This window comes from Pseudophryne corroboree, chromosome 2 (genome assembly GCF_028390025.1).
Source record: "Pseudophryne corroboree isolate aPseCor3 chromosome 2, aPseCor3.hap2, whole genome shotgun sequence".
Lineage (NCBI taxonomy): Eukaryota > Metazoa > Chordata > Amphibia > Anura > Myobatrachidae > Pseudophryne > Pseudophryne corroboree.
In genome coordinates this window covers 490,687,214-490,702,116 of record NC_086445.1, presented here as the reverse complement: position 1 = coordinate 490,702,116, position 14,903 = coordinate 490,687,214, and the positions used below count along the sequence as shown (strand labels likewise).

The window sequence follows — 14,903 nt, the reverse complement described above, 5'->3', positions numbered from 1 at the left end:
TACTGACTCTGATACAGTAGATGGGGATGTGCTGAGGGGGGCGGCATCCCTTGCAAAGGGTATGCAGCTCATGATTGAGGCCATTAGAGATGTATTAAACATTAATGACACACCAACTGAGCAGGTTGAGGAGGCTTACTTCAAAGACAGTAAGAAAGCCTCGTTAACCTTCCTAGCGTCTAAAGAATTATAGGCTCTATTTGAAAAATCCTGGGAAACCTCAGAGAAAAAATTCCAGGTTCCCAAGACTGTTCTGGTTGCTTTTCCCTTCCCTGAGGAGGATAGAAAAAGATGGGAAAACCCACCCATAGTTGACGCATCTGTCTTCAGACTGTCAAAAAAGGTGGTTTTACCTGTCCCTGGATCTACCGCGTTAAAATAACCGGCTGATCGCAAAATTGACACTACGCTCACATCCATATACACTGCTTCAGGGGTGGCGTTAAAGCCTACTATTGCCTGTTCATGGATTTCTAAAGCTATAGTAAAGTGGTCAGGCACGTTACTGGAAGACTTAGATACAATGGATAGAAGTGACATTGAACTGTTTTTACGTAACATACAGGAGTCTGCGGGTTTCATGGTGGAGTCCATGAAGGACCTGGTTACGCTGAATGCAAGGATATCTTCCATGTCGGTCTCGGCTCGCTGGGGACTCTGGCTATGCCAATGGTCTGCAGACACGGAATCCAGGAGAAGTGTGGAGAATCTACCCCTCACAGGTCAGGCTCTATTTGAGGAAGCATTGGATGTGTGGATTTCCACGGCTACCTGGTAAGTCACCTTTTCTTCCCTCAGCTGCTCCTTCTGCGAAGAAACCCTTTTCTTCCTCTGCATCGTAGTCCTTTCGGACCGCTAAGACAAAAAAGTCCAAGCCTCCAACCACTTTCTTTAGAGGTGGTCAGGCAAAATCCAAGAAGCCTGCTACTGCAGGCTTCCAGGACCAGATGCCTACTTCTGGTTCCTCAAAATCCTCAGCATGACGGTGGACCGCAGAGCCCGGAGAATGGGTTGGTGGGTGCGAGACTCAGACATTTCAGCCATGTCTGGGTGTCGTCCGGCCTGGATCCCTGGGTACAGGATATTGTGTCCCAGGTGTACAAACTGGAGTTTCAAGAACTCCCGCCTCACCAATTCTTCAAATCAGGCTTGCCAGCTTTACTGACAGACAGGGCTATTCTACAGGAAGCCATCCAAAAATTGGAAAAGTCAGAAGTCATTGTTCCAGTTCCACCTCATATGCAACACATGGGTTACTATTCAAACCTTTTCGTGGTACCGAAACCGGATGGTTCGGTCAGACCGATTTTGAACTTGAAATCGTTAAACCCTTATTTGAGGGAGTTCAAATTCAAAATAGAGTCTCTGAGAGCGGTGATCTCAGGTCTGCAGGAGGGAGAGTTTCTGGTATCCCTGGATATCAAAGATGTGTACCTCCACATCCCTGTTTGATCGCAGCATCAGGCAGATCTCAGATTTGCACTGTTAGACAGTCACTATCAGTTTCAGGCACTGCCATTCGGGCTCTCCACAGCACCGAGGGTGTTCACCAGGTAATGGCAGAGATGATGGTTCTCCTTCGCAGACAGGGAGTTAACATAATTCCATATCTGGACCATCTGCTGATAAAGGCATCGTCCAGGGAGAGGTTGTTGCAGTCCATTGCTCTCACGACTCGTCTGCTCAGGGAACATGGTTGGATCCTGAACCTTCCAAAGTCACATTTGGAACCGACGAGGAGATTGTCTTTCCTGGGGATGATCCTCGACACGGAAGTGCAGAGAGTGTTTCTACCGGTGGAGAAAGCGTTGGTGATACAATCAATGGTCTGGGATGTCTTGAAGCCTGCCCGGGTATCGGTTCATCAGTGCATTCGCCTTCTGGGAAAGATGGTTGCCTCCTACGGGGCTCTACAGTATGGCAGATTTCATGTTCGATCCTTCCAACTGGACCTCCTAGACAAGTGGTTGGGTTATCAGCTACATATGCACCAGAGGATACGTCTGTCGCCGAAAGCAAGGATTTCACTCCTCTGGTGGCTGCAAATGCCTCACCTTCTGGAGGGGCCACAGGTTCGGGATTCAGGACTGGATCCTTCTAACCACGGATGCAAGTCTCAGGGGATGGGGCGCAGTCACTCAAGGGGAAACAGTCCAAGGAAGGTGGTCAAGTCTGGAATCCAGTCTTCCAATAAACATTCTGGAGCTAAGAGCCGTGTACAGCGGTCTTCTCCAAGTGGCACATCTTCTGTAAGATCAGGCCATTCAAGTGCAGTCGGACAATGTAACGACGGTGGCCTACATAAACTGACAGGGTGGAACGAAGAGCAGAGCTGCAATGTCGGCGGTAACAAGAATCATCCTCTCGGCAGAAAAGCATGCGCTGTCAGCAATTTTCATTCCGGGAGTGGACAACTGGGAAGCAGACTTCCTCAGCAGACACGATCTCCATCCAGGAGAGTGGGGCCTCCATCCAGATGTGTTCACGGAGGTGACATCTTTGGGGTGTACTTCAAATAGACATGATGGCCTCCCATCTCAACGAGAAGCTTCGGAGGTATTGTTCCAGGTCAAGAGACCCGCAAGCAGTGGCTGTAGACACCCTGATGACTCCGTGGGTGTTCCAGTCATTGTACATGTTCCCTCCACTTCCACTCATTCCAAGGATCCTAAAGCTCATAAGGAGAACAAGAGTTCAGGCAATCCTCATTGCGCCGGATTTGCCAAGAAGGGCTTGGTACGCGGACCTTCTGGGTCTACTGCTGGAAGACCCGAGACCTCTCCCTCTTAGGGAGGACCTGCTGCAACAGAGGCCGTTCGCCTATCAAGACTTACCGCGGCTACGTTTGACGGTATGGAGGTTGAACGCCAGATACTAGCTCGGAAGGGCATTCCTAACAAGGTTATTCCTACCCTGATACAGGCTAGGAAAGGAGTAACGTCTAAACATTATCATCGCTTTGGAAAAAGTATGTATCTGGTCGTGAATCCAAGAAGTTTCCTACTGTGAAGTTTCAACTGGGATGCTTTCTCCTCTTCCTACAGGCAGGTGTGGATATGGGCCTGAGGTTGGGATCCGTAAAGGTCCAGATTTCGGCCTTACCCATTTTCTTCCAGAAACAGCTGGCTTCTCTCCCTGAGGTTCAGACTTTCTTGAAAGGGGTTCTGTACACCCAGCCTCCCTTTGTGCCGCCTACGGTGCCCTGGGATCTTAACGTGGTGTTGCTGTTCCTCCAATCGGATTGGTTCGAGCCTCTACAGGAGGTTGAGGTCAAGTTTCTCACATGGAGGTTGTCACTTTGTTGGCCTTAGCTTCTACTAGACGTTTGTCGTAGTTGGGGGCTTTGTCTTGTAAAAGTCCCTACTTGATCTTCCATGAAGATAGAGCTGAGCTCCAGACACGTCAACAGTTCCTTCCAAAGGTTGTGTCGGCTTTTCATATCAATCAACCTATTGTGGTGCCAGTTGCTACTGACTCCTCAATTCCATCAAAGTCCTTGGATGTTGTAAGGGCTCTGAAAATGTATGTGAAGAGAACTGCTCGTCACAGAAAATCGAACTCTCTGTCCTGTATGATCCCAAGAAAATTGGGTGTCCTGCTTCTAAGCAGACGATCTTTCGCTGGATCAGGGTCACTATCCAGCATGCGTATTGTACGGCAGGGTTGCCGTGTCCAAAATTTGTTAAGACCCACTCTACTCGTAAAGTGGGTTCTTCATGGGCGGCTGCCCAGGGTGTCTCGGCTTTACAGCTTTGCAGAGCGGCTACTTGGTCAGGGTCGAACACGTTTGCTAAGTTCTACAAGTTCGATACTTTGGCCTCTGAGGACCTAAAATTTGGTCAGTCAGATCTGCAGGAGCCTCCCCGCCCTCCCTCCCGATCTGGGAGCTTTGGAACAACCCCATGGTACTAATGTGGACCCCAGCATCCTCTAGGACGTAAGAGAAAATAGGATTTTAATTACCTACCGGTAAATCCTTTTCTCGTAGTCTGTAGAGGATGCTTGGTACTGCGTTATTATTTGGTTCGGTAATGTTATTCAGCTTTTGCTGAGTTTTGAAGCTAGTTAGCTTGGTTTGCCTTGTTTGTGTGAGCTGGTGTGAATCTCCCCACGATCTGTGTAAAATCCTTCTCTTGAAGTTGTCTGTCTCCTCGGGCACAGTTTCTAGACTGAGTCTGGTAGGAGGTGCATAGAAGGAGGAGCCAGCTCTCACTATTAAACACTTCAAGTGCCAGTGGCTCCTAGTGGACCCGTCTATGGCCCTCATTCCGAGTTGTTCGCTCGCAAGGCGATTTTAGCAGTATTGCACACGCTAAGCCGCCGCCTACTGGGAGTGAATCTTAGCATCTTAAAATTGCGAACGATGTATTCGCAATATTGCGATTACACACCTCGTAGCAGTTTCTGAGTAGCTCCAGACTTACTCGGCATCTGCGATCAGTTCAGTGCTTGTCGTTCCTGGTTTGACGTCACAAACACACCCAGCGTTCGCCCAGACACTCCTCCGTTTCTCCGGCCACTCCTGCGTTTTTTCCGGAAACGGTAGCGTTTTTTCCCACACGCCCATAAAACGGCCTGTTTCCGCCCAGTAACACCCATTTCCTGTCAATCACATTACGATCGCCTGAGCGAAGAAAAAGCCGTGAGTAAAAATCCAAACTTCATAGCAAATTTACTTGGCGCAGTCGCAGTGCGGACATTGCGCATGCGCACTAAGCGGAAAAACGCTGCGATGCGAAGAAATTTTCCGAGCGAACGACTCGGAATGACCTCCCATACCCCATGGTACTAACTTGGACCCCAGCATCCTCTATGGACTACGAGAAAATAAGAATTTACTTACCGATAATTCTATTTCTCGTAGTCCGTAGTGGATGCTGGGGACTCCGTCAGGACCATGGGGATAGCGGCTCCGCAGGAGACAGGGCACAAAAATAAAGCTTTAGGATTAGGTGGTGTGTACTGGCTCCTCCCCCTATGACCCTCCTCCAAGCCTCAGTTAGGATACTGTGCCCGGACGAGCGTACACAATAAGGAAGGATATTGAATCCCGGGTAAGACTCATACCAGCCACACCAATCACACCGTATAACTTGTGATCTGAACCCAGTTAACAGTATGACAAACGTAGGAGCCTCTGAACAGACGGCTCACAATAATAACAACCCGAATTTGTTTTTAACAATAACTATGTACAAGTATTGCAGACAATCCGCACTTGGGATGGGCGCCCAGCATCCACTACGGACTACGAGAAATAGAATTATCGGTAAGTAAATTCTTATTTTCTCTAACGTCCTAAGTGGATGCTGGGGACTCCGTCAGGACCATGGGGATTATACCAAAGCTCCCAAACGGGCGGGAGAGTGCGGATGACTCTGCAGCACCGAATGAGAGAACTCAAGGTCCTCCTCAGCCAGGGTATCAAATTTGTAGAATTTTGCAAATGTGTTTGCCCCTGACCAAGTAGCCGCTCGGCAGAGTTGTAATGCCGAGACCCCCCGGGCAGCCGCCCAGGATGAGCCCACTTTCCTTGTGGAATGGGCCTTGACAGATTTAGGTTGTGGCAAGCCTGCCACAGAATGTGCAAGTTGAATTGTGCTACAAATCCAACGAGCAATCGTCTGCTTAGAAGCAGGAGCACCCATCTTGTTGGGTGCATACAATATAAACAGTGAGTCAGACTTTCTGACTCCCGCCGTTCTTGAAATATATATTTTCAATGCCCGGACCACGTCCAACAACTTGGAATCCTCCAAATCGTTAGTAGCCGCAGGCACCACAATAGGCTGGTTCAGGTGAAACGCTGACACCACCTTAGGCAGAAAATGAGGACGTGTCCGCAGTTCTGCCCTGTCCGTATGGAAAATCAGATATGGGCTCTTATATGATAAAGCCGCCAATTCTGATACTCTCCTGGCTGAAGCCAGGGCCAGTAGCATGGTTACTTTCCATGTAAGATACTTCAACTCCACCGATTTGAGCGTCTCAAACCAATGGGATTTGAGAAAATCCAAGACTACATTAAGATCCCACGGTGCCACTGGGGGCACAACCGGGGGCTGTATATGTAGTACTCCTTTTACAAAAGTCTGGACTTCAGGAACTGAAGCCAATTCTTTCTGGAAGAAAATCGACAGGGCCGAAATTTGAACCTTAATGGACCCCAATTTGAGGCCCATAGACAATCCTGTTTGCAGGAAATGTAGGAATCGACCCAGTTGAAATTCCTCCATGGGGGCCTTCCTGGCCTCACACCACGCAACATATTTCCTCCAATGCGGTGATAATGTTGTGCTGTCACCTCCTTCCTGGCTTTTACCAGTGTAGGAATGACCTCTTCCGGAATGCCTTTTTCCCTTAGAATTCGGCGTTCAACCGCCATGCCGTCAAACGCAGCCGCGGTAAGTCTTGGAATAGACACGGTCCCTGCTGAAGCAGGTCCGGTCTTAGAGGTAGAGGCCACGGATCCTCCGTGAGCATCTCTTGAAGTTCCGGGTACCAAGTTCTTCTTGGCCAATCCGGAGCCACTAGTATCGTTCTTACTCCCTTTTGCCGTATAATTCTCAGTACCTTTGGTATGAGAGGCAGAGGAGGGAACACATACACTGACTGGAACACCCACGGTGTTACCAGAGCGTCCACAGCTATTGCCTGAGGGTCTCTTGACCTGGCGCAATACCTGTCCAGTTTTTTGTTGAGGCGGGACGCCATCATATCCACCATTGGTTTTTCCCAACGGTTCACAATCATGTGGAAGACTTCTGGATGAAGTCCCCACTCTCCCGGGTGTAGATCGTGTCTGCTGAGGAAGTCTGCTTCCCAGTTGTCCACTCCCGGAATGAATACTGCTGACAGTGCTATCACATGCTCTTCCGCCCAGCGAAGAATCCTTGCAGCTTCTGCCATTGCTGTCCTGTCTGTTTACGTGGGCGACTGCCGTGATGTTGTCCGACTGGATCAACACCGGCTGACCCTGAAGCAGGGGTTTTGCCAGACTTAGAGCATTGTAAATCGCTCTTAGCTCCAGTATATTTATGTGAAGAGACATCTCCAGGCTTGACCATACTCCCTGGAAGTTTCTTCCCTGTGTGACCGCTCCCCAGCCTCTCAGACTGGCATCCGTGGTCACCAGGACCCAGTCCTGTATGCCGAATCTGCGGCCCTCTAACAGATGAGCACTCTGCAACCACCACAGAAGAGACACCCTTGTCCGTGGCGATAAGGTTATCCGCTGATGCATCTGCAGATGCGATCCGGACCATTTGTCCAGCAGATCCCACTGAAAAGTTCGTGCGTGGAATCTGCCGAATGGAATCGCTTCGTAAGAAGCCACCATCTTTCCCAGGACTCTTGTGCATTGATGCACAGACACTGTCCCTGGTTTTAGGAGGTTCCTGACAAGTTCGGATAACGCCCTGGCTTTCTCCTCCGGAAGAAACACCTTTTTCTGAACCGTGTCCAGAATCATTCCCAGGAACAGCAGACGTGTCGTCGGGGTCAACTGAGATTTTGGAAAATTCAGAATCCACCCGTGTTGTTGCAGCACTAGTTGGGTTAGTGCTACTCCGTCCTCCAGCTGTTCTCTGGACCTTGCCCTTATCAGGAGATCGTCCAAGTAAGGGATAATTAATACGCCTCTTCTTCGCAGAAGAATCATCATTTCGGCCATTACCTTGGTAAAGACCCGAGGTGCCGTGGACAATCCAAACGGCAGCGTCTGAAACTGATAATGACAGTTTTGCACCACGAACCTGAGGTACCCTTGATGTGAAGGGCAAATTGGGACATGTAGGTAAGCATCCTTTATGTCCAGGGACACCATAAAGTCCCCTTCTTCCAGATTCGCTATCACTGCTCTGAGTGACTCCATCTTGAACTTGAATTTTTGTATGTACAGGTTCAAAGATTTCAGATTTAGAATAGGTCTTACCGAGCCGTCCGGCTTCGGTACCACAAATAGCGTGGAGTAATACCCCTTTCCCTGTTGTAGGAGGGGTACCTTGACTATCACCTGCTGAGAAAACAGCTTGTGAATGGCTTCCAATACCGTCGCCCTGTCTGAGGGAGACGTTGGCAAAGCAGACTTTAGGAACCGGCGAGGGGGAGACTTCTCGAATTCCAACCTGTAACCCTGAGATACTACCTGCAGAATCCAGGGGTCCACCTGTGAGCAAGCCCACTGTGCGCTGAATTTCTTGAGTCGACCCCCCACCGCTCCTGAGTCCGCTTGTAAGGCCCCAGCGTCATGCTGAGGGCTTTGCAGAACCCTGGGAGGGCTTCTGTTCCTGGGCAGGGGCTGCTTGCTGCCCTCTCTTACCCCTTCCTCTGCCCCGAGGCACATATGACTGTCCTTTTGTCCGCTTGTTCTTATAGGACCGAAAGGACTGCGGCTGAAAAGACGGTGTCTTTTTCTGTTGGGAGGGGGTCTGAGGTAAAAAGGTGGATTTTCCGGCAGTTGCCGTGGCCACCAGATCCGATAGACCGACGCCAAATAATTCCTCCCCTTTATACGGCAATACTTCCATATGTCGTTTGGAATCCGCATCACCTGACCACTGTCGCGTCCATAAACTCCTTCTGGCAGATATGGACATCGCATTTACTCTCGATGCCAGAGTGCAAATATCTCTCTGAGCATCTCGCATATAAAGGAATGCATCCTTTAATTGCTCTATAGTCAATAAAATACTGTCCCTATCCAGGGTATCAATATTTTCAGTCAGGGAATCCAACCAGACGACCCCAGCACTGCACATCCAGGCTGAGGCGATGGCTGGTCGCAGTATAACACCAGTATGTGTGTATATACTTTTTAGGGTAATTTCCATTCTCCTATCAGCTGGATCCCTGAGGGCGGCCGTATCAGGAGACGGTAACGCCACTTGTTTTGATAAGCGTGTGAGCGCCTTATCCACCCTAGGGGGTGTTTCCCAGCGCGCCCTAACCTCTGGCGGGAAAGGGTATAATGCTAATAACTTTTTTGAAATTAGCATTTTTCTATCTGGGTTAACCCACGCTTCATCACATACATCATTTAATTCCTCTGATTCAGGAAAAACTACAGGTAGTTTTTTCACCCCCCACATAATACCCCTTTTTGTGGTACTTGTAGTATCAGAGATATGCAAAGCCTCCTTCATTGCCGTGATCATATAACGTGTGGCCCTACTTGAAAATACGTTTGTTTCATCACCGTCGACACTAGATTCAGTGTCTGTGTCTGGGTCTGTGTCGACCGACTGAGGTAAAGGGCGCTTTACAGCCCCTGACGGTGTCTGAGACGCCTGGGCAGGTACTAACTGGTTTGCCGGCCGTCTCATGTCGTCAACTGATTTTTGTAATGTGCTGACATTATCACGTAATTCCATAAACAAAGCCATCCATTCCGGTGTCGACTCCCTGGGGGGTGACATCACCATTATCGGCAATTGCTCTGCCTCCACACCAACATCGTCCTCATACATGTCGACACACACGTACCGACACACAGCAGACACACAGGGAATGCTCTTATCGAAGACAGGACCCCACTAGCCCTTTGGGGAGACAGAGGGAGAGTTTGCCAGCACACACCCAAGCGCTATAATATATATGGGAACAACCTTATATAAGTGTTGTTCTTTATAGCAGCTTAAATATATCAAATATCGCCAAAAAAATGCCCCCCCTCTCTGTTTTACCCTGTTTCTGTAGTGCAGTGCAGGGGAGAGTCCTGGGAGCCTTCCTCACAGCGGAGCTGAGCAGGAAAATGGCGCTGTGTGCTGAGGAGAATAAGCTCCGCCCCCTATTTCGGCGGGCTTTTCTCCCGTGGTTTTAGATAACTGGCATGGGTTAAATACATACATATAGCCTCAATGGCTATATGTGATGTATTCTTTTGCCATAAGGTAATAAATATTGCTGCCCAGGGCGCCCCCAGCAGCGCCCTGCACCCTCCATGACCGCTTGGTGTGAAGTGTGTGACAACAATGGCGCACAGCTGCAGTGCTGTGCGCTACCTTCATGAAGACTGAAGAGCCTTCTGCCGCCTGTTTCCGGACCTTCAATCTTCAGCATCTGTAAGGGGGGTCGGCGGCGCGGCTCCGGGACGAACCCCAGGGTGAGACCTGTGTTCCGACTCCCTCTGGAGCTAATGGTGTCCAGTAGCCTAAGAATCCAATCCATCCTGCACGCAGGTGAGTTGAAATTCTCTCCCCTAAGTCCCTCGATGCAGTGAGCCTGTTGCCAGCAGGACTCACTGAAAATAAAAAACCTAAAAACTTTTTCTAAGCAGCTCTTTAGGAGAGCCACCTAGATTGCACCCTGCTCGGACGGGCACAAAAACCTAACTGAGGCTTGGAGGAGGGTCATAGGGGGAGGAGCCAGTACACACCACCTAATCCTAAAGCTTTATTTTTGTGCCCTGTCTCCTGCGGAGCCGCTATCCCCATGGTCCTGACGGAGTCCCCAGCATCCACTTAGGACGTTAGAGAAAAGGATTTACCGGTAGGTAATTAAAATCCTATTTTTTTAATAGACCAGACCTTACTACTCAGACTACAGTTCTCTCTGGGGGCACTTTGGAGGGCACAGCCTCGACTTGCCTTGTCTTGACAGTTTACCTTTTGTTTTAAATTTGGTACCGTTTATATGGTGGCCACAATCTTGAGGCACCATGTGATTTATTTGAAGGGGTACATTTACTAAAGCTTCTAAAACAGACAGTTGGTGATGTTGCCCATAGCAACCAATCAGATGCTTTCTATAATTTCTCTATTGCCTTTTAGAAAATGATAGCATCTGATTTATTGCTATTGGCAACATCACCAATTCTCTGTTTTAGAAGCTTTAGTAAATTTACCCCTAAGAGTGCTCTCTAACCCTGTTGCTCAGTCATTATTTAAAAATGCCATTGGGTCACCCCTATGGAGGTGAATCGGCACCCACTTCCATTATGCCCACATAAAAGTTCCATATACCAATGGGGTGTATATCTCCCTTGGAATTGGTGTGCTACTCACTGCCAGGCTGTTCGATCCCTCTGGTGGTCACTGGCTGGCCATGCTGCCAATAACAAACACACTTAAGGTTGCTGATCCCCCTCCTGCTGCGACGCTGAAACCTAAAGAAGATGCCGCTTCTACAGGAGCTGCAGCACACACCACTGTCTACAGTGGATAGTGCTGGGTGAGTGGAACACAGCTGATAGGGATCGGGGTGGACCTACAAGGACTCCACCTTGTAAGCAGGCAACAGCAGGTATGTAAGTGATGGAAATAGCCTGCCTTAGGATAAAGATAAGATAATGAAACTACAAAATACAATAGTGCTTGTCTTAAGGCCCCCCACCCCCCCCAATACAATATGTCAGGGACTTGGAGGGCATACAAACTTGCCGATGCTGGAACGACGGTGGGGGCATGCTCTATTTCGACAGCATGGTATTGTTCTCCACCTCCTCAAATCTTTCTGCATGTTCAAAAGATCGTTGGAGAACACCAGCGACCCACGGGTGCGTGCATCGTATTGTTATCGTGCCTACACACGGACAGGTTTTATACGATTTGTCGTTCTAATCGGTCAAAAACGGCATTATCATTTAAAAAATCGTACCGTGTTGGAGCGCTTTAAAGTTAGCAGCACATTTATTGTTGTACTGTAAATTTAATAGTTTTTGCTTAGTATGCTTTTCTTATGTTGGTGACCATTGCCAGTTGGCTTAGAAAACATTTATTAAAACAAATATTCTTAATGACCCATTTTTTTCCTTGTCTTTCTCTACGCAGAGGCCAGTCAGCTTTCCACACAGCAAAGGTAGTCATGCTGTACCTCAAGGGAAAATGAGATTACAGAAACTAAACCAAAGAGTTCCCAGCTCACAGATGCCACACCTCCTACGAAGCACTCAGAACCATACATTAAAACCTGAAGAGGGGAGAAATCTGCACCTCAAAAGCACTGCCACATTTAAAAGTACTCCTTCAATACCACTACCAGCAGAACCTCATCAGACTATTCAAAGATTAAGTCCTCCTCTGCCAACCATTGTGTCTACCCATTCCTTGCAGTCCATCATTACTGTGACAGATGAAGACCACAAAGATTTAAAGATTGAGATATTGCCTGAAAGCACTTGTGCTTCACCACCAATACTCGGTGCACCCCTCGCAACTTCATCAGTTTGTTCAAAGACAGCAGGAGAAAACATTAAGAAAATTGAGACATTCTTGGGGCCCTGTGTACCAGTGCAAAGAAATATAATTACCAGTGAGGAACTGCCATCATCTTCTGTTCAACCTGTTCCCATATATGGTGAGTTGCACATGGTTCATTTTATTTGTATTAACTTAATTAAGTTGTCTATTCTAGAGTAAATATACATGCTGGGCTTGTTAAGGTAAGCCACTGCATATAGGTTAACTCCTTAGAAAGCTGAGCAGAGAAAGGAAAAAAGGAAACACCCTCGGAATGTATGTAGTGTGACTTCTCCTTCCCTTAGGTGTCTCCTTCCTGTCCTCATCTTATTGAGGTAAGTGTGTTTTGCTATGTTCTATCTAAGGGGGAGCTTTTTCAAAACTTGCGAAGAGATAAAGTATTAACTAATTAGCTTCTTTCATTTTAGGCTGGAGCCACACATAGTGGGCAAGCTGGTACCGTTCAGCGGGACCCGCTTGGCTGCAAGGAGAATGCACATGGGCGCCTATGCAGGCGCTCACACATGTGCGGTAGTCCCACCACCGCCAGATCGCGGTTGGGCCGGGTGGCAGGACAACGGGATTTCAGTGTGAACACATACATTTCAATATATGTGTTCACAGCCTCACTGTGTTCTATGAAATACCGTGTGTCACTGGCCGGATCCTGTTCTGCGGCATCCCGCAGAACAGGATTCGTGTGCACACAGAACCCCCCTCCCGGCCAAGCGGGTCCTGTTCAGCGGGACCTTGGTCACTATGTGTGGCCAGAGCCATACAGTCTGTGTTTGAAAAGTTACAGGAGCTGATGGGTTGGTACTTTATCTCTCTCCAAACTTTGATAAATCGTCCCTTTTGTGGCTTATCACTCAGGTGAATCCGGATGGTCCCTTTAGGTCAGGATGGTTCCCTAGGGAGGCAGTTACTAGTTTACAACAGTAAATGTAGGGCTGAATATTCAGGCTTTTTCTTCTGTTACTAAGCACACCTGGAGATGGCTAATGTCTATATGATGTCGCTACTGGATTATTTTTCTGTATTTACTGAGGATAGACACTGATGAGGAAGCTGTAGAACACTGAGAAAATGCTCTGCTGGAGACAACAGTTTCAAAGAGAATTTCTACAACTCTGAGTCAGAGCATTCGTTTTGGTTAAAGTGAAATAACCTTGGAAGATTTCATTTTTAAAAAATGGGAACGATGGACAGATGTCCGTTTATTCTTTTTTTTCTCTGACGTCCTAGTGGATGCTGGGACTCCGTAAGGACCATGGGGAATAGCGGCTCCGCAGGAGACAGGGCACAAGAATAAAAGCTTTAGGATCAGGTGGTGTGCACTGGCTCCTCCCCCCATGACCCTCCTCCAAGCCTCAGTTAGATTTTTGTGCCCGAACGAGAAGGGTGCAGGCTAGGTGGCTCTCCTGAGCTGCTTAGAATAAAAGTTTAATTTAGGTTTTTTTATTTTCAGCGAGTCCTGCTGGCAACAGGCTCACTGCATCGTGGGACTAAGGGGAGAAGAAGCGAACTCACCTGCGTGCAGAGTGGATTGGGCTTCTTAGGCTACTGGACATTAGCTCCAGAGGGACGATCACAGGTACAGCCTGGATGGGTCACCGGAGCCGCGCCGCCGTCCCCCTTACAGAGCCAGAAGAGACGAAGAGGTCCGGTGAAATCGGCGGCAGAAGACAATCCTGTCTTCAGACTAAGGTAGCGCACAGCACCGCAGCTGTGCGCCATTGCTCTCAGCACACTTCACACTCCGGTCACTGAGGGTGCAGGGCGCTTGGGGGGGAGCGCCCTGAGACGCAATATAAATGATAATACCTTAGGTGGCAAAAGAATACATCACATATAGCTCCTGGGCTATATGGATGTATTTTAACCCCTGCCATTTTTACACAAAAAAGCGGGAGATAAGGACGTCGTGAAGGGGCGGAGCCTATCTCCTCAGCACACAAGCGCCATTTTCCCTCACAGTTCCGCTGGAAGGACGGCTCCCTGACTCTCCCCTGCAGTCCTGCTTCAGAATCAGGGTAAAAAAGAGAAGGGGGGGCACTATTGGCAGCAAATGACAATATAAACAGCAGCTATAAGGGAATAACACTTATATAAGGTTATCCTGTATATATATATATATAGCGCTGGGTGTGTGCTGGCAGACTCTCCCTCTGTCTCTCCAAAGGGCTCGTGGGGTCCTGTCCTCTATCAGAGCATTCCCGGTGTGTGTGCTGTGTGTCGGTACGTGTGTGTCGACATGTATGAGGAGGAAAATGATGTGGAGGCGGAGCAATTGCCTGCGTTAGTGATGTCACCCCCTAGGGAGTCGACACCTGACTGGATGATCGTGTTCAAACAATTAAGTTATAATGTCAACACTTTGCAAAAAACTGTTGACGACATGAGACAGCCGGCAAATCAATTAGTGCCTGTCCAGGCGTCTCAGACACCGTCAGGGGCCCTAAAACGCCCGTTACCTCAGTGGGTCGACACAGACCCAGACACAGATACGGAGTCTAGTGTCGACGGTGATGAGTCGAACGTAATGTCCAGTAGGGCCACACGTTACATGATCATGGCAATGATGGAAGCATTGCACATTTCTGACACTACTAATACCACTAAGAAGGGTATTATGTGGGGGGTGAAAAAACTACCAATAGTTTTTCCTGAGTCAGATGAATTGAATGAGGTATGTGATAAAGCGTGGGTTTCTCCCGACAAAAAACT

General features: G+C 48.5%; 1 protein-coding gene across 3 annotated transcripts in view; it reads left to right on the top strand.

The window, feature by feature from the left end:
• BEND2 (BEN domain containing 2) overlaps positions 1-14,903 on the top strand; it is a 236,477-nt gene that overhangs the window by 119,950 nt on the left and 101,624 nt on the right. For all 3 annotated transcript variants that reach the window (XM_063953929.1, XM_063953928.1, XM_063953930.1), the window contains exon 6: positions 11,769-12,294. In XM_063953929.1, the coding sequence (XP_063809999.1) occupies positions 11,769-12,294 (526 nt within the window). The remainder of the gene's footprint in view (positions 1-11,768; positions 12,295-14,903) is intronic.